This window comes from Aotus nancymaae, unplaced genomic scaffold (assembly GCF_030222135.1).
Source record: "Aotus nancymaae isolate 86718 unplaced genomic scaffold, 86718_ANA_hifiasm-v0.15.2.pri h1tg000079l, whole genome shotgun sequence".
Taxonomy (NCBI): Eukaryota; Metazoa; Chordata; class Mammalia; order Primates; family Aotidae; genus Aotus; species Aotus nancymaae.
The window spans coordinates 26719576-26745920 of NW_026988494.1; the positions used below are offsets into that span (position 1 = coordinate 26719576).

Sequence of the window (26345 nt, forward strand, 5' to 3'; positions counted from 1 at the left end):
GAATCATACAATAATATGCCCCACTTTGATTTTTTTAATATTCAGATATTAGGATATTAATATTTTTGTTCAGAATTTTCTTTTAGAGGAATCTTACAGAGAATTGTGAATTGAGCACCACTGATGTGAAATTTTTATATTGAAGTAATATCCACACATACTTAAATAAGATCTGCTATTACTGAGTGCGCCTAAAAGAACACTTAGTAGGCTCTGATGATAATTCCTATTAAGAAGTTTTTTTAAATGTTTTAAGCAATGATGGAGCAGTCTCCTCAGATGACTTAGAAAGAGAAAACATTTTAATATATTTGCTTAAAAACCAGCTAGGTTGCTTTACAGTCATCTCTCATATTACAAAAGCTTTCAGATATTTGAAAAATCAGTTCGTGAAGTCATTTATCACAGTTTTTCAAAATACCAATTGGGTTTAGTGCAAATTACATAAATGTAAATTCATAATTTGAAGAAAAATTGGCTGGGTATAAAGTATTTTAAAATCTTTAAAATGAGTGTTCTTGCAGAAAACAATTTTACTGGCTTTTTTGCTGTTTTCTAAATAAAATTCTAGGTTTTAGCACAGTTTTAGCTTGACAGAAAAATTGTGAAGATAACACAGTGAGTTCCCATATGCGTTGTACCAGTTTTCCTTGTTGTTAACATCTTATATTACTATGGTACATCTGTTAGAGTTGGCTAACCAATAGTGATACATTATAATTAACTGAAGTCTATACTTTATTCACATTTCCTTAGTTTTTATCTAATGTCCTATTTCTGTTCTAAGATCCCACCCAGGAGATGACATTTAGTAGTCATATCTCCTTGGCCTCCTCTTGGCTATGACAGTCTTTCACCCTCTCTTTGTTTTTGATGTCACTGCTTAGATTTTAAAATATTATGTAACCATTTTTAGCAAGAACACTCAGTTTTAATGTTTATTAAATAATACTTGAAAAGCAGTATTGAATGCCTAAATTGTAAATTAATTATTAAATAGTCAATAATCAGAGTAATATTTATTTCACAGTTTAAAAACTGAAGTTTATTTCTAGAATACTTTTTTTGTATTGTGTATTTTTAAATAACATATTAGTAATTTTGTAGATATTTGGAGGTTTTTTCTTCTAATAATAATTTTCTCTAGTGCCTTCTAAGACTCTCAAAGCATCCTATGAAAGAGTTACATTTCTCAAAGATTCTTGTTATTTCTGGAAAAGAATTTGAATTTTGTATAATATTCATTAAAAATGTGAGCTTTAAAGTCAAACAGGCTGGGTTTATGACTTGTTACTACCATTTCTTCATATAAAATGCAGAAAATAGGCCAGACGTGGTGGCTCATGCCTGTAATCCCGGCACTTTGAGAGGCTGAGGTAGGTGGATCACTTGAGGTCAGGAGTTTGAGACCAGCCTGGCCAACATGGTGAAACCCTGCCTCTTAAAAAAAAATTAAGAAATTAATATGTTGAATACAGTAATAGCTACCTCATGGGTGGCAATGAAGATTAAATGAGAAATTTAAACCTCTTACCAGAGTGCTTTGCCCAAAGTAAGGTTTTGATGTTAACTTTTATTACTACAAATACATAATTCTTGAGGTTTTAAAAAGGATTATCCTATACTCTGTATTAGAGTCATCATTTTTTTCTTTTAAACATTGGTTTTTGAAAAGCATGTTTCCTTCCTTTCCTAAAATGCTCCTTCATTTTTTTAATCTGTTTGATCCATCTAATTTAATGCAGTATGTCCCAAGGAATTTTGACACTAGAACTTTTATTTCAGTAACAGAAATGTGTTACCACAGTACAAGCAGCTTAGCCAAGACTGTCAAATTCACATTAGAGCCATTTGTAGAATTCTTTAAAAATTATTTTTGTAGACCTGGCGCAGTGGCTCACACCTTTAATCCCAGCACTTAGGGAGGCCAAGGTTGGCGGATCAGCTGAGGTTGGGAGTTCCAGGCCAGCCTGACCAGTATGGTGAAACCCCATCTCTACTAAAAATACAGAAATTAGCTGGGCTGTCGTGGCATGCACTATAATCCCAGCTACTCAGGAGGCTGGAGTAGGAGAATTACTTGAACCCAGGAGGTGGAATTTGCAGTGAGCCGAGATCGTGTCACTGCAGGGCGACAGAGGGAGACCCTGTCTCAAAAAAAAAAAAAAGAAAAACTTTATAGAAAACAAACAAAAAATATTATTTCTATTCTTCTGAGCACAAAAGGCATCCCATCTGCTGTTTTTTTATCTAGTCTTGATTCAGAAAAATACAAAAATAGCAGAGTAACATTAAATCTGATTTGTTATGATTTTTAGCTTCATTTTCTGATGAGTCTTTCCCTTTACCAGGCAGTTCCGAAAGGAATCAGAATTGTTTATGAAAGGACCATGAGGGAAATGGGTATGTTTTACGCTTCCAACATTAGACAATGAGTAGTTCTTTTTTTTATAAACCATGTAGTGCTACTAACCATTTTTTTTTTTTTTTTGCTACTAATCCTTAAATTGGTAAGTATCCTGCCTGCGTATGACTTCCTAGGGCCAAACCTCAAAATCGTTTAGTTTCTGTCATAGAGGAAAAGAGTGAGAATTCCCTGAAAAAATATTCTGTATCTCTTGTTTTGCCAGAAAATATTACAGAATAGAATATGAAGGAAACATAGACTATTATAAAAACTGTTCATACTGTTATGTAGTGGTTGTAAAATGCTGTCAAATGACACTTTTGAATAAATATGATAAAATATGCAAGTTATTTTTCTGGCCTCTGTTATACAGAATAACCTAAGTTGTGTGTTTAGTATAAGTCTTAACACAGAAATACCTGGTATGCAAATAGCTTACACATTTTTAAGAAAAAATTCAGTGTACTTGCCGTTATCTACAGTAGGGCATGGCAAACTACCTGTAAAGAATCAGCTAATTCGTATTTTAGGCATTGCTGGCCATTGGTTTTTCTTGGAACTACTCTGCTTTGCTGCTGTGGTGCAAAAGCAGCCATAGACAGTATGTCAGATAATGGAAGGAAGTATTCCAATAAAACTTTATTTGTAGAAACAGGCATTGTGACTTGGTCTCCAGGCTGTAGTTTGTTGACCCCTCATCTGCAGCAAGCATTACTCTATGTCATGTTTGATCATTCTTTTATAACAGTGGTTGGTGACCTATGACATTTTTTTGTCCCATATAAACTGTCACTGTTGGATTATCATTGCTACTTTTGAGGATCATCCTTTTACTCTACTGCATAATAATATTAAAAATATTCAATATAGGCTGGGCATGGTGACTTACGCCTGTATTCCCAGCACTTTGGGAGGCCGAGGTGGGTGAATCACCTGAGGTCTGGAGTTTGAGACCAGCCTGGCCAACATGATGAAACCTCATCTCTACTAATAATACAAAAGAATTAGAGGCATGGTGGCATATGCCTGTAATCCCAGCATGCAAGAGGCTGAAGCAGGAGAATTGCTTGAACCTGGGAGGCAGAGGTTGCAGTGAGCCGAGATCTCACCATTGCAGTGCACCCTGGGCAATGAGAGTGAAACTCTGTCCCTGCCCCGCTAAAAAAAAGAATTTTGTATAATCTAGTATGTTGTCACTATAGTAAATAAATAAAAATGAATTCTAATATATCAGTATAATAAACACATGTCAATAAGGCATATTTCCAGTAATCTTTGAAGGCATTACCACACCAATTTAAGGAAATAATTTCAGTATTTTATGAGAATAGTAGAGTAGAGGCAACATAGTTTAATAATCATAGTTGCTTCTAGTTTTTTGTTTTGTTTTTTTTGAGACAGTCTCACTCCGTCACCAGGCACCAGGCTGGAGTGCAGTGGCGTGACCTTGGCTCACTGCAACCTCCGCCTCCCGGGTTCAAGCAATTCTTCTGCCTCAGCCTCCCAAGTAGCTGGGACTACAGGTGCATGCCACCACGTCCAGCTAATTTTTTTGTATTTTTAGTAGAGACGGGGTTTCACCATGTTGGCCAGGATGGTCTTGGACTCTTGACCTCGTGATCCGCCTGCCTCGGCCTCCCAAAGTGCTGGGATTACAGGCGTGAGCCACCGCACCCAGCCTCTAGTTTTTTTAAGTTACATGCTGTGTGTCATGTCCTGTGCTCAACAATTTATACACATCATTTCATTTAATCCTCACATTAGCCCAGTAAGTTACATTGTACTCACTTTTACCAATTAGGAAACTAAGTCTCATATATTTATACAGTTTACCCAAAGTCATATAGTAAGTTACAGAGCTGGGATGTGAACCGACTCCAAAGCCTGCAGACTTAACATCATTTTACCCCTCTTCATATGCAGAAAACACAGGTGTAAGTATTTGGAGAGACATCATCTAGTTCTGGCTGTATCTCTAACTAGTTTTGTGTGTTTAGGCTAGTGACTAAGTTTATAATTTCTTCATCTCTAAAATTTTAGGGGATTGAATAATCTGTAAGGTCTAATATTAAATGAATCTAGAAACATTTATAGAACTCTCCACTTCAAATACACAAAACATACATTACCACCTCACACCTATTCCAAAAGTGACTATATAATTGGAAGTAAATCACTCCTCAGTAATCACATAGCATTTCATAGGTTTAAATGAAATATTGGTTGGCTGTTTGTTTGTTACCTTTTCCCTTATTCCTTCCTGACTACATCATTAAATATAATTATCAGTATAAAAGAGGTTTTCAATACCCATTACTAAATTGCATTCCAGCCTGGGCAAGAAAGCAATACTCCCATTCTCTCTCCCTCTTTCTTTTCCTTTTTCCTCCTCCCCATTCTCTCTCTTTCTTTCTCTTCCTTTTTCCTCCTCCCCATTCTCTCTCTCTCTAAAAAAATAAATAAATAAATAAATAAATAAAAAAATAAATGAATCTAGAAACTATTCTCCCATAAACCACAACTTGTTTTTTCCCTTTTTGTAAAATTGATTCATTAATTCAAAACCATTTGTTATATATGTACTATTCTGCCATATTGATAGTTGCTGGAGAACCAGCAACTGTGAATAAAATACAGCCTCTGCCCTGCTGGAGTTCATAGCCTAGGAGGAGAAAATAAACATGGAAATCAGATCGTTCTGTGACTATCGAAGTTATTTTTTAGTTCTTACTCTCTTGTCCCTTTAAAAAAATATGGAGAAACCTAGTAAAAATAAAAAATACCTTAAGGAATATGATAATTATGTACTGTAGCAGAGATCCTGTACCCTCGGGCCACAGACCAGTATAGGTCTACACAGCAGGAGGTGAGTGGTGGGTGAGGCAGCAAAGCGTTATCCGTATTTACTCCCCATCACTTGCATTACTGCCTGAGCCTCCTGACAGGTAAGCAGCAGCATTAGTTTCTCATAGGGTCACAAATCCTGTTGTGAACTGCGCATGTGTCGGATCTAGGTTGCATGCACCATTGACTGACTAGTTCATCTTTTCTCCACTGATGTATAATACTGCCTTAGTCATATATCAAGTTCCCATATGTGAAATTTGTTTTGCTGTTCTATTCTAGGGTCTGTTTTTCTGTCCCTATGCTACATTGTCTTAATTTCTATCACATAATAATCCTTTATATTTGATAGGGCAAGTAGGTGACTTTTCAAAGCCTAATAACAGTAAAGGTTGATAAGCAGTGTAGTGTAGTATAGTTAAAAAGTACACAGAAGTGGGAATCAGAAGACTTCCATTCAAGAACTGTTGTCACTTACCAGTTGTATGACAGACTCTGTATGAACCTGATCAATAGTTCATTTTTATGTGGGCTTTAGGTGACTATAGACTTGGTATAAGTTGGTGGCTCACACCTGTAATCCCAGCACTTTGGGAGGCTGAGGCGGACGGATCACGAGGTCAAGAGATAGAGACCATTCTGGCCAACATGGTGAAACCCCATCTCTACTAAAATACAAAAATTAGCTGGGTGTGGTGGCACACGCCTGTAGTTCCAGCTACTTGGGAGGCTGAGGCAGGAGAATTGCTTGAACTTGGGAAGCAGAGGTTGCAGTGAGATGAGATTGTGCCACTGCACTCCAGCCTGGCACCTGACGACAGAGCAAGACTGTCTCCAATAAATAAATAAATAAATAAATAAATAAATAAATAAATAAATAAATAAATAAAAGCAAACTCAAAGCAATATGTACTTCTATTAGTAAAATATAGATTCCTCTTGATAGGGAAAGAAACCAAGGACTCTGCTAACCCGATTCAAAACTAAGGTATCGAAAACAGGCTACCACAATAATAAAAATACATACCTTGAGTGGTTTTCTTTTTTTGGCCGAGTATTTTTCCCCCTTAACATGAGTAACTTTTTTTCTATTTAATTAAAAATAATTTAAACCCCAGGGTCTTTGGTGGATTATGTTTCCAAATAGAAAAATCAAAATACTGGTAAATTTTTTTATATGATGGTTAAAAAGAATTATTGCAGTTCTGTAGATTAACTCGTAGCAGTGTTAGTGGAGATCTGTGATTCAGAAGATAGTGAATGTAGGCTATTTATAGCTAGCCAGGCTGTTGTAGAACCAAGACAGTCGTCAAGACTCAGGGCTTACAGTAAGTAGATGTTGATGTCTCCCTTCTTTGCCGGGTATTCTCCAGCTAGATTAAAGAAATACATCCGGTAAGTTTTTTTCAATTGTGAGAGTTATATAACATCACTAGGAATATAGTGTTTTCAGGAATATTTATGAAAGAATAGTTGAAAGTTTTCTTATTTGTCTATTTTAATTATGCAAGGAATTGAAATATTTTGTGAGTTTCTTTTTTTGTTGTTGTTTTTGTTTTTTTGTTTTTAAGACAGTCTTACTGTGGCGCCAGGCTGGAGTGCAGTGGCGCGATCTCGGCTCACTGCGACCTCCGCCTCCCGGGTTCAAGCAATTCTCCTGCCTCGGCTTCCCAAGTAGGTGGGACTACAGGCGCGCACCACCACGAACAGCTAATTTTTGTACTTTTTAGTAGAGACGGGGTTTCACCATGTTGGCCAGGATGGTCTCTATCTCTTGACCTCGTGATCCGTCCGCCTCAGCCTCCCAAAGTGCTGGGATTACAGGCATGAGCCACCACGCACAGCAGGTGAGTTTTTTCTTTAAAAATTTTATAGCCTGTTGCTGTGGCTCACCCTTGTAATCCCGCACTTTGGGAGGCCAAGACAGGTCAGGAGTTTGAGACCAGCCTGGCCAACATGGTGAAACCCCGTGTCTACTAAAAATAGAAAAATTAGCTGGGCATGGTGGTGGGTACCTGTAATCCCAGCTACTTAGGAGGCTGAGACAGGAGAACCATTTGAACCCAGGAGGTGGATGTTGCAGTGAGCTGTGATTGCACCACTGCACTGCAGGCTGGGTGACAGAATGAGACCCTGTCAATAAATAAATAAATAAATAAACACTATAGACATTCAGTTTATTATAGGGCTTTTTAAAAATAAAAAGTAAACACTGTATTCCATTTCCTTTATTTCAATATTTTTCTCTTTAGTGGGCTTTGCCTTTCTAGCTAGTATATGGCCTGTTTTACATACTAACTACCTCACCATTTTGTGTCTCTGTGTGATTTAGAAGTAGATAATATTCTCCCTCCTCTTTGTTCTTCATTTACAAGGGGACACTCTTTCTGTATAGTAGTAGATTGGCTGTTCTTCCTCAGTGTCTTGGCCCTCTGGCTCTAACACTCTGCCTATGGCGTCTTCAAAAAACAGGTGGTGATTGAGTTTTCTCCCTGTCCCTGCCATGGGCAGGTGCTGACTTGTCTTCTCTGGAATTTTGGCTTTAACCAGAACCCTGTAATACAAAATGTTCTGTGTTACATCCCTGCTGTCTTCCAAATCTTCTTGCCTAATTGGAGGTTTTGGTTGTTACTGATTTTGTTTTTATTGGTCCTTCCCTCTTATTCAAGCATTTATGTTATGTGAACAATGTTTCTAATTTACACAGACAATGCAGGTTAAGGTGCAGGCCTTAAAGAATCAAAGTTGGAAGATATTTTAGGGTTTCTCTCCTAGGCTCTCTGTTTTCTTTGCCTTCTCCTTTTTTCTGTGTAATCTTATCCATTCCCGTGTTTTAGACTATACAACCCAACCTTCTTTTTGTGCTCCAGAATATCTATTTACATGACACTTCCTTTTGAAAGTCTACAAAGCATTTTAAACTTAGTATGTCTAAAACACAGCTCTGAATTTTTCTCAAGTCTGCTTCCTGCATCCTGTTCCCAGTTCTGCCCCATTCAGTGAATGGTATCATCATCCACTAGTTGCTCAGACCCAAATTTGGAGCTATTTTTGAGCCCTGTCTTTCTCACATACCTCAGATTCAATCCTTCAACTTCTCATTACCTCCACCTCTACCTTAGTCCAAGCCATTCAGTAATTCACAGTGGCCTTCCTATCCATCTTCTTGCTTCTACTTTTGTTTCTTTAGTTTATTTTCAACACATTAGCCAGAGGGAGTTTTTAAAACATAAGTGAGATCATTTTGCTTGTTTGAACAAAACCCTTCAATGGCTTCCTATTACTCTTAGAATAAAATCCTTTTTTTTTCTTTTTTTTTACCATTCCCTGCAATGCCATATATGACTTGAACCCTGCCTCCTTCTTTGACTTCATCTCCTACCATTTCTCCTCCATCCGTGCTCACTTTTAGCCTAGCTGGCCTCCTTGTTATTCTTTAGAGACAACAAACTTGTTCTGTCAGGATTATTGTTACTCCTGTTTCTTCTGCCTAAATCCCTACTTAAATGTCATGTCCTTGAAGAAGCCTTTACTGACCATTTTGATCTAAAGTTGCTTTAGAAAATGTGGCTCACGTCTTAATCCTAGCACTTTGGGAGGCTGAGGTTGGGAGATCACCTGAGGTCGGGAGTTTGAGACCAGCCTGGCCAAAATGGTGAAACTCCATCTCTACTAACAATACAAAAATTAGCTGTGTGTGGTGGTGCATGCCTGTAATCCCAGCTACGTGGGAGACTGAGGCAGGAAAATCATTTGAACCCAGGAGGAGAAGGTTGCAGTGAGCCAAGATCCTGTCACTGTGCTCCAGCCTGGGCACAACAGAGTGAGACTCTGTCTCAAAAAACAAAATAAAATAAAATCTTGCCTCATTCACCACCATACCACACCCACACACTACCTTGTTTTGTTACCTAGTTCTTATTACTACCTGAAATTACAAGATTTCGTTAGTTCCTGTACATTGACAGCACTGCATCCTTACCCTGCTCTAGAATGTAAGTTCAACAAAGGCAGGGAATTTTCTGACTCATTTGCTGATAGATCTTTTGTACCAGGTCACAGTAGCACTCAGTATTTAAGTGACTCAGTTAATTAGCTGTGTGACCTTGCAGATCAGTTCACTTTCCCTAGAGTTTGATTGCATCCGTAAAACAAAGGGATAAGACTGAATCTATAAGGATAGGATTTAGACTCTAGAATCAGTCATCTAGAATTGAAGGCAGCCTCGAAATCATTAAATTGAAGCTTCTTATTATAAAAAGTGATTTGACCCATGTCACATTGCTCAGGCCAGTGCTCGTCACATCACCCAATTGTTCAAATTCTGTGATCAACTCTGATTTGCTCTCTTTATCTTTCTTTCATTACAATTGTATTAGTTTTAATTTTCATATTCTTTACCTTCTTCTTCTTCATAGTATTACTTATGTAAGTCACCTCTTTACAAATTATCATTTTTCTTTAGTCAGTCCTTGTTTTCTCATCATTTATTGGGTATAAGCAAATGTGATTTGAAGTGTGTTTCCCAGCTCTCATTCTTCCCCTTACCACACTCCACTTTTTTTTTTGAGACGCAGTCTTGCTCTGTCATCCAGGCTGGAGTGCAGTTGTGCAATCTCAGCTCACAACCTCCGCCTCCCAGGTTCTAGTGATTATCCTGCCTCAGTCTCCCGAGTAGCTGAGATTGCAGGTGCCTGCCACCACACCTGGCTAATTTTTGTATATTGATAGAGACGGTGTTTCGCCATGTTGGCCAGGCTGGTCTCCAACTCCTGACCTCAACTGATCTGCCTGCCTCTGCCTCCCAAAGTGCTGGGATTACAGGCTTGAGCCACCTCGCCCGGCCCACACTCCACTTTTATGAGATATTCTCTTTTGTGAGCCAAAAAAAAAAAAAAAAAATGTATATAGTCATGGTTAACGTGTGTATTTTAACTAATATGATAGATTTTTAAATCCTGGAAAAGGAAAATAACTTTTGTAGCAAAACTAGTCTCTAATTTCCCTATAAAGTTTTTCCAGATTAATAGCGCTCATAGGCTATTAGAATAAACCTTAGAATTTACCTATTCCAACTTCTTAATTTTCAGTCGGGAAATGTATCTATCAGCATAGAAAACACTGAGCTAAACCAAAATAAACAGTTCTTCAGGACTTCTCAGAACCTTTAATATACTAATGTATAATCCCTCTGGAGGGGGGCGGGGGCAGGAGGCTCATAATACCCAAATTTTATTTTACCACAGAATATCTTACTTTGGATTGCTCTTTTAATGTATTCTGGGATAGTGGTGCCCCTGAGACACATTTTTGAATATTTATTAGGTGTCAAACATAGTTCTAAGTACTTTATGCTTTTCAGCATATGTTATCTACTACATTCATGTGTTCCTCCTTAATATTATATGAATATCCACCTTTAAGAAGTAGTATGCCATGTTGGAAAATGCAAGAAAGGATGTGTGTGTGTATGCAGAATATAAATCCTAGGTACTGATTCATTTACAGATTTATCATGTTTTCTATCTAGTTGATCATGGATTTATTTATATAGCTTACTTTACATATTTATAATATTCACTGTATACTGTAGATTAAATAGTATAATTTTTGATAATTTCTTATAGCAATTCTTTTGTAGAACATTTGCTATCTATCATAATATAAATTTACATTATATCTCATGAGCTTTTGGCATTCCATTAATACAGTAAAAGTTTTCCTGGTTAAATGTTTTGTCAGTTTTGATTATATACATATAGTCTTTTCTACCTTTTAAAAAGTTGAAAATACATGGGAAGAAAATGATGAAACAGAAGAAAACTCCCTTACCCCTGCAAATCAATGTAACCACAATTTACATTTTTACATACTTTTTAGTCCCTATGTGTCCTAGTCTGCTTTCTGTTGAATATAACAGAATACCCGAAACTGGGTAATTTTTAAAGAAAAGGAATTTATTTCTTACAGTTATGGAGGCTGAGAAGTCCAGGGTTGAGGGCCGCATCTGGTGAGGACCTTCTTCCTGATGGGAACTGCGGAGTCCTGAGTTGATGCCAGGGTATTACATAGCGAGAGGGCTCAGTGTGCTACTTCAGTCCCTCTTCTTCCTCTTATAATGCCACCTGTCCTGCTCCTGTGATAACCCATTAGTCTATTTATGAGGCAGAGCCTTCATGGCCCAATCACCTCTTAAAGGCCTCACCTCTGAATACTCCCCCACTGAGGTTTAGGTTTCAACGTGAGTTTTGGAGGGGACAAACATTCCAACCCTTTGTAGCAATCACTATGGTAGCTACTCTTCAGGGCGATGTAGCCCCCTGCCTCCAACCAGAGAACCACATCTCTTGCTCTTGAGTAGTCCCCTTTCCTTAAAACGGGCTGGCACTGTGACTTGCTTTTGATTTGTAGGAGGCAGCAGAAGTGATTCTGTATGACCCCTAGGCTTTGCCAAGATCTCTTGGAATGCTTGCTCTGGGAGAGATCAGCCTCTAGTAAGATGTCAGACTACCTTGAGACCACAAGATGTGTAGAAGTGCAGGCTAGCCCTAAGCTGTATAGAAAGGCTTCATGAAGGGAAGGAAATAGAAAGAGAAAGGGTGATTGAGAAGACCAGCCACAGAAAGTGGGAGAAATCTTCTCAGTCAGCTCCCATCTTTTCCAGCCATCCTAGCTGACATTTGAGTGAAGGAGCCATTCTGTATGTGTGTCTAGCTCAGACTAACATCCAGATGATTTCAGCCCCAGCCATCATCTGACTGCAGCTACATGTGAGAGCCCAAGTGGGAATCACCCAGCTGAGCCCAGCCAATTCACAGAACTGTGGGAGATAATAAATTCTTACATTAAGCCATTAAGTTTTGGTGTAGTTTTTTTCACAGTCATAGCCAGAACAGTGCATATTGGCATATTTAAAAACATACCAAAAGTCATATTTAATATATGTATAAATAATGTTACAGATATTACAGTTATGTACCACATAACAATGTTTCAGTCAGCAATGGACTGCTATGGGACCATGGTGATTCTATAAGATTATAATGTTATATTTTTATTTGACCCTTTCTACTTTTAAATAGATACCCAAATATTTAACATTGTGATACAATTGTTTACATTATTCAGTATAGCAACCTGCTATACAAGTTTGTAGCCTAGGAGCAGTAGGCTATACCATACAGCCTGGTTGTGTAATAGGCTATACCATCTAGGTTTAGTCTAAATACACTCTGATATTCACACAATGACAAAACTGCCTAATGATGCATCTCTCAGAATATATTCCTGTGGTCAAGTGGCCCATGACTGTATAATTCTGAAATATAAATGTGATCATATGTGCTGTAGCTGGCTTTGAGGCCCGTAAGATGCAACTCCACATTCAATCATGTCACATTGGTTGCTTGAAAATGACCATTGAGCTGGGCATGGTGGCTCACACCTGAAATCCCAGCACTTTGGGAGGCTGAGGCAGGCGGATCACAAGGTCAAGGGATCGATACCATCCTGGCCAACATAGTGAAACTCCAACTCTACTAAAAATACAAAAATAGCTGGACATGGTGGCGTGCACCTATAATCCCAGCTACTCAGGAGGCTGAGGCAGGAGAATAGCTTGAACCCCGGAGGCAGAGGTTGCAGTGAGCTGAGATTGGGCCACTGCACACCAGCCTGGCAAGAGAGCAAGACTCCGTCTCAAAAAAACAAAGAAAGAAAGAAAATGACCTTTGAAATTGGCAGATGCTGCAAATCAGGGCTTCCCTTGACCTAGAGAGCCAGTCGTTGAACAATTACCAGCACACCATTGTCTGTACTCTCCTTTTTTCATTTACATTATCATTTTTTGAATGGCTGTATATTTGGTAATTTGTATATACCATAATTTATTTAAACAATCTCCCATTATTGCTCTGCTATTTCTTTAGGATGCTATTTCTTGAAATAGAATTGCCGAATCAAATGGAATACACATTTACATTTTTTGTAAGTTTTACAAGATTGTATACTAGTAAGGTTATACCAGTTTACCAACAGTGAGGGCGTTTCCCAGTGCCCCATCCCACACTTATCTTTATATTTAGAATCTTCATATATACATTTAAAAAATTCTATTTCTTTATTCTTAAAAATTTTTAATGGTTCTAAACCCAAAAGCTACAAAAGTGTATGGGAAAAGTCTCCCTTCTATCATCACCTGTGTTTCCCAGCTTCCCAGTGCCTCTCTCAAGGGTAACTTGAAATTTTACAAGGAATTTGTATATCCTCTTTTCAGAGATGTTCATGCATGTATAAGCAAGTATATTCCTTTGCTCCCTCTTTTTTACTCAGTAGCTCCCATACACACTTCCCCACCTTGTTCTTGTCATTTAATGATATATTTTGCAGATCAATACCAAAATAGAAAAGGCTTCCTCAGTATCTTTTCTTGCCCTCATAGTATTTCATTGAGTGGATAAATCATATTGCTTCTAATATTTTACTGTTGGTGTATGATATATGTACAATACTTGTATATACATCATTTCACATATATATGAATTATGTGTAGCATATATTTGTAAAATAATTGCTTAATCAAAAGGTATAACTTTGACATTGCCAAATTGTCTTCTATAGCGGTTTATGAATTTACCTCTCCATCTCCAGTATATGAGAGTATTTGTCTGTACATTTGCTAATGCAATATACTGTCAGACTCTTGAATCTTACCTATTTGATAGGTTAAAAATAGAGCCAGCATATAATTTAACTATGAATCTGAGCTCTAGATTTGTCTTTTGTTTTTCATAAATTGTTCATATATTTTGCCTTTTTTTCTTTAGGTCATGGGCTTTTATTTAGTTGTAGGAGTTTATTATTCATTAACGAAATTAGCCCTTTTATCTGCCATATAATTTGCAACAATTTTATATCACCTTTTAATTATCTTTTGGCTGTTGTTACGATAGTTATGGCCATGCAGAAATGTGGGGTTTTATGTAGCCACACTTGTCTCTTTTTGATAGCTTTTTTTGTTTGTTTGTTGTCAAGACGGAGTTTTGCTCTGTCGCCCAGGCTGGAGTGCAGTGGTGTAATCTCACTGCAACCTCAGCTCCCGGGTTCAAGCGATTCTCCAGCCTCCCAAATAACTGGGACTACAGGTGTGCGTCACTATGCCCAGCTAATTTTTATATTTTCAGTAGAGATGGGGTTTCACCATATTGGCCAGGCTGGTTTCGAACTCCTGACCTCATGATCCACCCACCTGGGCCTCCCAAAGTGCTGGGATTACAGGTGTGAGCCACCACAACCAACCCTTGATAGCTTCTAAGTTTTGTGTCATTGTTAGAAAGTCACTCTTCACCTCTCTTCCCGATACAGAAGCTTTCATCTAGAACTTTAACTTTATGGTTTCTTTTTTGTTGTTAATTTTTTTCTTACATTTGAATTTTTGTTTTTATTTATTTACTTTAAGATGAGCTCTTACTTTGTCGCCCAGGCTGGAGTACAGTGGTGCGATGCAGCCTCTGCCTCCTGGGTTCAAGTGAACCACCTGCCTCAGCCTCCATCAGTGCTGGGATTACAGGAATGAGCCACCGCACCCCATCTGATTTTTCTATCTTTTAGAAATTCATCTAGTTTTGAAATATCATATGGCTTCGCCTCTGTTTTTTTCTAGAAGCCTGTCCAGAATCCATTTATTAAATAAACACATTTTTTCTGAATGGTTTGAAATATCACTTACTTTAATACTGCTTACATTAAGTAGTGTTTCGTAATTACACAGTTTTAATTATTATAGCTTAATGATATATTTATCTTCTCTTTCAGGACTTTCCTGTTTGTTCTTGTTTGTTTTTCCATATAAACTTTAAAATCAGCTTGTCTTAATGCTCAAATAACTCTGTTGGTATTTTTATTGGAATTTTGGGATTGTGTCAAATTCAATAACTAAATCAAGGAGAATCTGCATTCTTATGATAAATTCTAACTAAGAACATGTTTGAAGTGGGGTGTGTTTCATAACGTCTTCAAATAGATCACTCATTTTTCTTATTAAATTTATTCTTAGGTGTTTGGTCTCCTTTGTTATAGTTTGTATTAGTATGTTAAGGCTACCATAATGAGATACCACAGACTGGGTAGCTGAAACAATAGAAACTAATTTTCTCATAGTTCTAGAGGCTGGAAGTCCAAGAAGAAGGTGCTGGCAGGATTGGTTTCCTCTCAGGTCTCTCTCCTTGGCTTGTAGATGGGAGCCTGCTTGCTGTGTCCTCACATGGTCTTTTCTCTGTGTGTACATACCCCTGGTGTCTTTATGTCCGCATTTCCTCCTCATCTAAGGATACCAGTCACATTGGGTTAGGATCCATGCACATAACCTTAATTACCTCTTTGAAGGCCCCACTTCCAAATACAATCACATTCTGAGGTACTGGGAGTTAGTGCTTCAACATAATGAATTTGGATAGGGGAGACAATTTAGCCCATAACAATGGTAAATGAAGAATTTTCTTTCTTATGTCTACTAATTGATATTTATATATATGAAAGTTATTTATGTATTTTATTTCATACCTAGCAACCCTGCTTATAATTTATAATAGCTTTTACTTTATTCTCTTAGTTTTTCCAGGTATAAAATTATGTTATTTATAAATAATGATCACTTTGCCTCCTCCTTTCTAGTTTTTATAACCTTTATTTCTTTTATCTAATCACAGTCTAGAGCTGTTGCAACTGGTTAACTAAGAGTGGTGGCAGTAGATACTCTTCTTGTATTCCATATTTTAATGAAAATATTTCTGGTGGCTTTTGGTGTTTCCATTAAGCATGAAGTTTGCTTTTGGATTAGATACATTGAGATACAGATATAGTGTCTTTAAGGACTTCACCATCATCTGTTTGTATTTTATTACAGTTTTTAATAATCAAGAATGAATACTTTTGTCAAATGCCTTTGTGGCATTTATGAGGATGATTATATGTTTTCCCTTTGATCTAATAATATGTTGAATTTATAAATAAATTTACTAATGTTGAACCATCCTTGCATTCCCCTGTTTGGTCCTGGCATATTGTTTTAATTTGCTGTTAAATTCTGTTTGCATACAAATTCCTAAATGAGACATAAATAAATAGTTTTCTTTCTTTATGGAGTCTTTGTTAAGTACAATTTTATGCTTGCTTTATATAAATAATTTTAATAGTTTCCTTTTTCTATGTTTTCAGACAATTTGAAATTATATGTTCTTTAATGGCTTATTAGAATTTTCCTGTGAAACTTATGGGTCTAGTGCTTTCTGAGAGGAGGTAGCTCTTTGACAACTTTATTCTATAATTATCTGTTCAATTTTTTTTTATCTCCTCTGGAGTCAATTTTGTTAAATTACATTTTCCTATCATTTATATCCATTGTTTTTTAAATTTATTTGCCTGGAATTGAGCAAAGTAATCTTTTAAAGATTCTTTAATTTTTCTCTATTTGTATCTGTTTCATTATTATTTCTGTGTCTGTGTGTTCAGCTGTTTTCTTCCCTTTGTTGTTTTGATTAGATTGGAGTCTGGCCTATTCCTTTTTCAAATAACCAACTTTGGGTTTATTAGTTCTGTGACTTTTTTTTTTTTTTTTTTTTGGTCTTATAAATGCTTTATTTCTTTTTTCTTTTCTTTCTTTCTTTTTTTTTTTTTGGAGACAGAGTCACACTTTGTCACTCAAGCTGGAGTGCAGTAGCGTGATCTTGACTCACTGCAATCTTCACCTCCCCGATTCAAGCAATTCTCCTCTCTCAGCCTCCTGAGTACCTGGGACCACAGGTGCCTACCACCACGCCCAGCTAATTTTTGTATTTTTAGTAGAGAGGGCGTTTTGTCATGTTGGCCAGGCTGGTTTTGAACTCCTGTCCTCAGATGATCTGCCTGCCTCGGCCTCCCAAAGTGCTGGGATTATAGGCATGAGTCACCACACCTGGCTTATTCTTCATTTTCTTTTTCTTAGATTTGCTTTTTTGATTGATACAGTTAATATTTCTAGTTAGTCATTATTCTGTTAATTTGATTTAAGGCTTCTTGTTCTGTAGAAGTTTTAAATTTTTAGTAGTCAAACCTGTCAGTCTTTTCCTTCTATGGCATCTTATTTTCACATTACTCTTTTAAAAAGTCCATCTGCATCACCACTGCACCCACTGCTATTGTACATATGATCTCCATTCTTTCCTAGTTTAGAAGATGGCTAATATCAGCCAAATATCTATCTTCTATCTATCTAGGTAGATAGATCTGGCTCAATGTATAAATTTATTGTCAAATTTTCAGGAGTGTATTTTTTCCACATAACAAGAAAATTACCTATTAAACCTTACAAATGAAAACATCAAATCTGTAGAATTATTTTACTCTCACTTTATTTAAAAGATTTTATAGTGGTCTTTCATAGAAAGTTATTTTTATATATTTAAGACATTTTTCTTTCTGTTCTTCTAGGTTACTCAAATGAGTCGTCCAGACTTGATTCTCTTTCTGATGAAATACCTGATGGCTCTCATAGTTGGCATTCCCTCTGTATTTTGGGTTGGAAGCAAAAAGACATGCTTTGAATGGGCCAGTTTTTTTCATGGTCGTAGAAAAAAAGAGTAAGTTGAAATAAATTATCATGATGTTCACAAGCCTCATATTTATGTAAATTTTTTTTGTTTTGCTTACATGAAAATGACTTGGATTTGGAGAATTACTCAAACAGGACTGTAACATTTTCAGCAATATCCAGTTATGATTGGCACAGTAGCATGTCTTAATTTAAAACTAAAAACTTATTTTGAGAAGATGGCCAAGTAGTCCAGAAGATGAGCAAGCCTCCTGTACTAATTCAGAATATTTGAAGGAAATCCAATCTTTATGAAAAGAATTCAAATTATAATTTTCTTAAAATTAAAAGAAAATTAATGCTTTTCTCTACATTCTTACCTGATCTTCCTGATATTCCTTTGAAAGTTGGCATGTATTCTCTTCTCTCTTTTACAAATGAGAAAATAAGGTAGAGGTTAAGTGCTTGGCCAAAGTCACACAGGTGTTTACTGCAAGGAGCTAGATAACTGCTATCTCCAGTTGTCCATTGTTCTTCCAAGCACACCAAAAGTGATATAAAGAAATACTCTTATTCCATTCTAATATAGTACATGTCAAAGCCAAATAGAAAAATGTTAGTAGTAGATAAATTGAAATGTGTTAGAGGTCATTTTAATTCAGAGTTGGCCATACTGCATATTACAGTATCATTTGAGGGCATATTTAAGGAATCTTTATGTTCTTGTACCTTAGTTGTAAAACAAAACAAAACCCTGCAGTTTTCACAGTGGAACAGACTTTTTACTCAGTTATTCTAAGTTAGTGGATTCTATATTTCTTTTCTTTTCTTTTTCTTTTTCTTTCTTTTCTTTTTTTTCTTCAGAGTCTCATTCTGTCGCCCAGGCTGGAGTCTAGTGGCTCAATCTCGGCTCACTGCAACCTCTCCCATCGTGGTTCAAGCCATTGTCCTGCCTCAGCCTCCCAAGTAGCTGGCATTACAGGCTCCTGCCACCATGCCCAGCTAATTTTTGTATTTTTAGTAGAGACAGGGTTTCACCATTTTGGCCAGGCTGGTCTTGAACTCCTGATCTCGTGATCCACCCTTGGCCTTCCAAAGTGCTGGGATTACAGGCATGAGCCACCCACTGCACCCGGTTGGATTCTATATTTATTATGATTTTACTTAACCTAGGCTCCATCGAAGAACGATTTTTTGGGGGTTAATCTGTAAATATTTTTAAATTATATGTAGAATGTGCCTTGTATTGGTTAATGTAGTTTTCTTATATGATACAATTTGAAGTTACTTTAGTTTCTGCCTCACTAATAAAGTTTGTATTTACTGAAATACCAGTAATTAGCAAATTATATTAACAGAGATAAGATAATCACAGTTTAATATACAGTCAGCCTTTTGTATCTGGGGGTTCCGTATCAGTGGATTCAACCAATAATGGATCAAAAATATTTGGGAAAAAAAATTCCAAGAAAATTCCAAAAAGCAAAATTTGAATTTGCTGCATGCTGAGCACTACACTGAATCTATGCAAATAAAGTGATGTACCAAGATCCTACTCTCTTAGAGTTTCCTCCCTTGTGGGATTTATTCTGATTTATTTGTATATTCTTTGGGAAACTTTATTGTAATCACAGTAAAACACAATGCTGAGGAATGGACTTGAATTAAACGTTCCTGGACACCTCTGGACCATATATAAATAATTCTGTAATAGAGTTGCATTAGAAATTCCAAATAGAGCTAAACCCAAGCTTTCCTTATAGAGATTTATCCTAGTTAGTTTGGTGGGGATACTGGTTGGGCGAAAATCCTTTTGAAACTGGTTAAAACTCTCAGGGGTCCTTCCATCTGGTTTTCTGCAGCTGTGGATTCCCAACCAACAGTCATTGTGATCTTCCAAGCCAGGATGTGCTCTGGGCTGGAGTGGCAGCCCCTTATTCTGGAGTTCAAGAATGTGAGCACCCTTTGGCTATTTCTAGCATTTGTCTGGTTAGCCTTTGAAAACAACTATAAGATAATAATAATAATGGGTATCAATTTATTGGGCACATTTAATACTCAAAGCACTAAATACTTTACACATTAAATCATTTAATGCTCTAAACACTCTTGTGAGGGAGGACATCATTTTACAGATAAGGAAACTGAGGCATAGAACCAAGATTTCATAACAATTGGGTTTAAATATAGATTCAAGCCCAAACAGTCTGACTCTAGAGCTTTGCTCTTAACTACTTTGTTACACTATGCTGTAGACTGGTTTCTAACATTATGCTAATCGAATTAATGTTCTCTCCTTAAGTGAAGCCAAATTTAAGACCATGCTTATGCTAATAATTCTGACATAGATTTAAATATTTTTAGAAATCCCCTTTTGAATTACCTGGGTCATTTCACTTTATCTCTTTGGACATTATCTGTAAAATGAGGGGACAAACCTTCACTGTTTGAAGGTGAATTAAATTTTTGAAAACACTAGAAGCTAGTTTGAACTCTGTTTAGAAAATAAAGTCAGCAACCAAGATGACTTGGTGGGATGTATGAATCCAGATTTTATTTATTTATTTTTACTTTTTTTGACTTGTTCTTTTTTCTATCATGTTTTTGACACTTTGTTTTCCAGATATAAGTAAATACTGTTTTATCATTACCTTGCGATAAGCCCCTAAGACTTTAAACTTAAGTTTGATCCTTGACTGTTGGTTTCATTGTGTGATTTTTTGAAAGTTCTTCAATCTCTTGGAACTTCAGTTTCTTTGTTTGTGAAATGGGAATTACAGTATCTATTATTAATAGATACCCAATGTTCCCTTAGAAATATACTCTTAGGACATGAATCTCTATAATGATGACATTATTAAGAGGATCAAAGGAGAATGTCTATAAAGTACTCAATAAATACTAGTCTTCATTTAGCCTTTCTACCCCAAGGTGAAAACAACGGCAATAATCCTTTTGTAATTTGATAATATATAATATATGTAATTTCTCAATACATGATCTAGTCTTTATATGTTGGAGTTTTAGTTTTGAAATGAAGTCAATTATCCTATTTTAACTTCATGATTCTCATAATAAGTCCTTTACTTATATAAACCAAGACATTAACCTTTACAACTGTGTAATTAGCTCTTACGTTAGTTTAATTACTGCGTTGTTCATCATCATAAGCCATCTACTTAATCCTTTGATAGTAGTTAAAAATTTTTATTCTTGAGAATAATTCTTCACCTAAATTTTCTCTTTAAGCTTCTACTATGTCTGAGACTTAATTTTAACTTTATTTTTCATTTTATTTGTTTTAATTATGACCTCTCATGTTTATTCCTGCACTAGACAGCTGCTTCTGTATAAAATCAACTCATAGCCTAAAACAACTGCTCTTACAGCTTAAAAAAATGTATCCATGCTACAGTGAAGCCTCTACTACGTATATAAAAACCATGCAAGAAAACAGTTTTTCTGTTTTAGAGTTGTATCTTCATAATATTTCAGTGTCTTAAGAATGACAAATTTCTTTAGCTGAAAGAGACCTTTTAGAAATGATGAAATTGTATACCTTCATTTTGTGGATGAAGAAATGAAAAAAAGAGGAGGTAATGACATGCTTAAGGTCACATTTTTATTGATAAAGTTGGAAGTAAAATCCTGATTTCCTTATTCTAACACAGGACTTTTTCCATCATACCGTCTTAGGGGACAGATTGACATGGATTGTTATATTCTTTACTCTGTCAATAATGTTTCTTCATATCAGTCCTATAGGTCTAATTTGGCAAGCAATTAATTTGAAGAACACTGTAAGTGTTGCACAGAAGTATTGCTGATTGGTCTGTAGGAAGATTGGTATGTATCTTAAACTTACTGTTTTGTTGTCTAGGATAGTGAATGAGAGCCGACAAGTACTCCAGGAACCTGATTTTGCTCAGTCTCTCCTGAGAGATCCAAATACTCCTATCATAAGAAAGTCGAGGGGAACTTCCACTCAAGGAACATCCACCCATGCTTCCTCAACTCAGCTGGCTATGGTGGATGATCAAAGAAGCAAAGCAGGGAGCATCCACAGCAAAGTGAGCAGCTACCACGGCAGCCTCCACAGATCACGTGATGGCAGGTGAGTTTTGTTAGTAGCATAGTTTATTGCATAAGCTAAATTATGATCATCAGCTTAAGAAAGAAGAGGAGCCAATTCTGAAATAGAAGTTGAACGTCATTAAGGCTTTGAACTTTGCTGTTGAGTTCACTCAGTAGCAAGCAAAAAAATTTATCTTCTAGGCATTTATTCATTCTTTGAAAGTCTTGTTGAATGCTTAAAATGTGCCACCAACTATTTTTGGATACCAATGATTCAATAGCAGACAAAACAGGCTAAGACTGTGATCTCTTAGAGTGTCCTGCCTTGTGGGATTTACTCTGATTTATTTGTGTATTCTTTGGGAAACTTTATTGTAATCACAGTAAAACATGATGATGAGGAAAAGACTTGAATTAAACATTCCTGGACACCTCTGGACCATATATAAATAATTCTGTGATAGAGTTGCATTAGAAATTCCAGATAGAGCTAAACCCAAGCTTTCCTTACAGAGCATATGTTTTCTTATAGTCCGTGTGTTCTGATTGTTGTCCCAGACTGTGGTCAGACTTAAAGTCAGTTAGAACTGTTTGGAGTTTAGATTTGATGCAGTAAGCAATATGGGAGTTATTGCTTATAATATAACATATAATATGGGAATTGAGCAGGGAGAAGACAGGATGAAAGTGGTTATTTTAGTAAGATTAATTTAGTAAACAGTTATGGAATACCTACTACATCTGGCACTATGCTAGGCTCTGAGAATACAAAGATGACTTAGACATGATCTTTGCTCTTAATAAGCTCACAGTCTATTTAGAAAAACAGTGTAGTCAGTGTTGTGGTTTAGAACATGGATATGGAATGATAAGCCTCGGTTTCCTTATCTATAAAATAAATATAGTAGTGATATCTGCCTCTTTAATAATATTGTACAAATTAAATGAGATAGCATACCTAATATCTTGGAAGAATGCCTGTCTCAGTAAGTACCTCATATCAGCTTCTTTTATTACTGTAATTAACAAAGTAACATGTAAGTATGATAGTATAGTTCAGGGGTTGGCAAACATTTTCCATAAAGAACCAGATAGTAAATATTTTAGGCCTTATGAGTCATATGGTCTCCATTGCAACTATTCAGGTCTGCTGTTGCAGCATAAAAGCAGTCATAGACAATATGTAGTCAAATAGAAATAACTGCTTTCCAATAAAACTATTTGCAAAAATAGGATTTGGCCAACAGGCCTTGCCAACCCCTGTTTACTAGGTACAGTAGTAGCATAGAGGAGGGAGTGATTAATTCTAGTAGCTGAGGAGGGAGTTGATTTCACAGAGAAAATGTGTGAAAGAAACCTGACTGTGAGTTTATTGTTAAATTTGAGAAATGTGACACTAGAATTAGAAGCTGCCTAGGAGCTTTTCAGTAATTCAATTGAGAGATGATAAAAGCTTGTCAGAGAATGGTGGCAGTGGGAAGAGAGGTAGAGCTGACCTGAAAGATATTTAGAAAGAAGAAAGGATAGAGATTGTTAATAAATTAATATTAGCAGCTGGAGAAAAGGAATGTGCTAAGGATTTTTGGGGTTTGTTTTTTTTTTAATTTCTAGTTTGGGAAACTGAAAGAATAAAAATTATAATACCTGAAAGTAGCAGGATTCTGTGTTCTCTTGACAACATCTCTGTTTCCACAGCTGTTTTATCCTGTCAGTCTCAGTCCTCCTAGTGAAGAATGTGATCCTGTGCTCTGTGATCCCTGTCCTGCTAGTGTAGAATGTGATTCCTGTACTCTGTACTTTTTTATTTTTTAAGTTCTGGGGTACATGTATGTACAGATCATGCAGGATTGTTAGATAGGTATATACATGCCATGGTGGTTTGCTGCCTCTATTCCCCCATCACCTACATTAGGTATTTCTCCTAATGTTATCCCTCCCCAATCCCCCCACCCCCTGCTATCCCTCCCCTAGTCCCCACCCACCAACAGACCCTGGTGTGTGATGTTCCCCTCCCTGTGTCCATGTGTTCTCATTGTTCAACACCCACTTATGAGTGAGAACATGCGGTGTCTGGTTTTCTGTTCTTGTGTCAGTTTGCTGAGAATAATGGTTTCTAGCTTCATCCATGTCCCTGCAAAAGACATGAACTCCCCTGCAAAGGACATGAACTCATCCTTTTTATGGCTGCATAGTATTCCATGGTGTATATGTGCCACATTTGCTTTGTCCATTCTATCATTGATGGGCATTTGGTTTGGCTCCAAGTCTTTGCTATTGTAAACAGTGCCACAGTGAACATACATGTGCATGTGTCTTTATAGTAGAACAATTTATAATCCTTTGGGTATATGCCCAGTAATGGGATTGCTGGGTCAAATGGTATTTCTATTTCTAGGTTCTTGAGGAATCGCCACACTGTCTTCCACAGTGGTTGTACTAATTTATACTCCCAGTGTAAAAGCGTTTCCATTTCTCCATTTCCTGTCCAGCATCTGTTGTCTCCAGATATTTTAATGATCACCATTCTCACTGGCATGAGATGGTATCTCAATGTGGTTTTGATTTGCATTTCTCTAATGACCAGTGATGATGAGCTTTCTTTCATATGTTTGTTGGCTGCATAAATATCTCCTTTTGAAAAGTGTCTGTTCATATTCTTTGCCCACTTTTTGATGGTGGGATTGATTTTTTCTTATAAATGTGTTTAAGTTCTTTGTAGATTCTAGATATTAGCCCTTTGTCAGATGGGTAGGTTACAAAATTTTTTTTCCCATTCTGTTGGTTGCCAGTTCGCTCTAATGCTTGTTTCTTTTGCTCTGCAGAAGCTGTTAAGTTTAATTAGATCCCATTTTTCTATTTTGGCTTTTGTTGCCATTGCTTTTGGTGTTTTAGTCATGAAGTCCTTGCTTATGCCTGTGTCCTGAATGCCTAGGTTTTCTTCTAGGGTTTTTATGGAGTTAGGTCTTATGTTTAAATCATTAATCCATCTGGAGTTAATTTTTGTATAAGTTGTAAGGAAGAGGTCCAGTTTCAGCTCTCTGCACATAGCTAGCCAGTTTTCCCAACACCATTTATTAAATAGGGAATCCTTTCCCCATTGCTTGTTTTTGTCAGGTTTCTCAAAGATCAGATGGTTGTAGATGTGTGGCATTACTTCCAAGGCCTCTGTTCTGTTCCATTGGTCTATATCTTTGTTTTGGTACCAGTACTGTGCTGTTTTAATTGCTGTAGCCTTCTAGTATAGTTTGAAGTCAGGTAGTGTGATGCCTCCAGCTTTGTGGGGGTTTTTTGTTTCTTTTTTTGTTTTGCTTAGGGTTGTCTTGGCTATGCGGGCTCTTTTTTGGTTCCTTATGAAGTTTAAGGTGGTTTTTTCCAGTTTTCTTAAGAAGGTCATTGGTAGCTTGATGGGGATAGCATTGAATCTATAAATTACTTTGGGTAATATGGCCATTTTCACAATATTGATTCTTCCTAACCATGAGCGTGGAATGATTTTCCATCTGTTTGTGTCCTCTCTTATTTCCTTGAGAAACTTTGAGATGGAGTTTCACTCTTGTTGCCCAGGCTGGAATGCAATGACACGACCTCAGCTCACTGCCACCTCCACCTCCTGGGTTCAAGCAATTCTCCTGCCTCAGCCTCCCATGTAGCTGGGATTATAGGCATCTGCCACCACGCCTGGCTAATTTTTTTGTATTTTTAGTAGAGATGGAGTTTCAATTGGTCAGGCTGGTCTCGAACTCCTGACCTCAGGTGATCCACCCACCTCAGCCTCCCAAAGTGCTGGGATTACAGGTGTGAGCCACCACGCCCGGCCTATTTTAATCTTCTGTTTTTTCATCTCAACTTGTTTTCTTTTACCTTCTGTTGGTCAGCTACCCCGTGTTTAAAAGAGCAGGTGTCTTTCTTTGATGCTGATGTATCTTTTATCCATTTCCTTTTTCTTTCCTGGCTAGATTTTTGAAATGAGTATTTTCCTTCTCCCTGATCCATTCTTCATCCCTTGTAAATTTAGTCTTTTTCTCTTCTCTGCCTGCCTGAACTATACCCTCTAACATCACCAGTGACCTCATTTTAACCACAGGGATCTTTTCTCCTTCATTCCTTTTGTTGTTCCACTTAGTACTCCTATATGAGAAGCATTCTTCTAAGTGCTAGTGATGCAGAGACAGAAGACAGAAGAGTAAACAATCAATTACAATACACTTCAGTAGGTATAGTAAAAATACGTACAGGGTGCATTGGGATCTCAGAGAAGAAAACCATTTACTACATCACAGAAAGTGAAAGCTTTGCAAAAGAGATAGCACTTCTACATTGAATAGGATTCGGAGGAGGCAGTTGGGAGTTAAAGACAAGGAAACAGCACATGCACAGGCAAGGAAGACAGACAGGCAGTTAGGTACCTGGTTATGGCTAGAGTATAGATTGCATGTTTCGGCAACTGAAGGAGAG

The 26345-nt window shown here is 36.9% G+C and overlaps 1 protein-coding gene across 3 annotated transcripts in view; it reads left to right on the top strand.

The window, feature by feature from the left end:
* Positions 1-26345, top strand: part of FZD3 (frizzled class receptor 3) — a 74457-nt gene that overhangs the window by 42405 nt on the left and 5707 nt on the right. For all 3 annotated transcript variants that reach the window (XM_064368753.1, XM_012435336.3, XM_012435337.2), the window contains 2 exons: positions 17717-17865; positions 21697-21930. In XM_064368753.1, coding sequence (XP_064224823.1) covers positions 17717-17865; positions 21697-21930 — 383 coding nt within the window. The remainder of the gene's footprint in view (positions 1-17716; positions 17866-21696; positions 21931-26345) is intronic.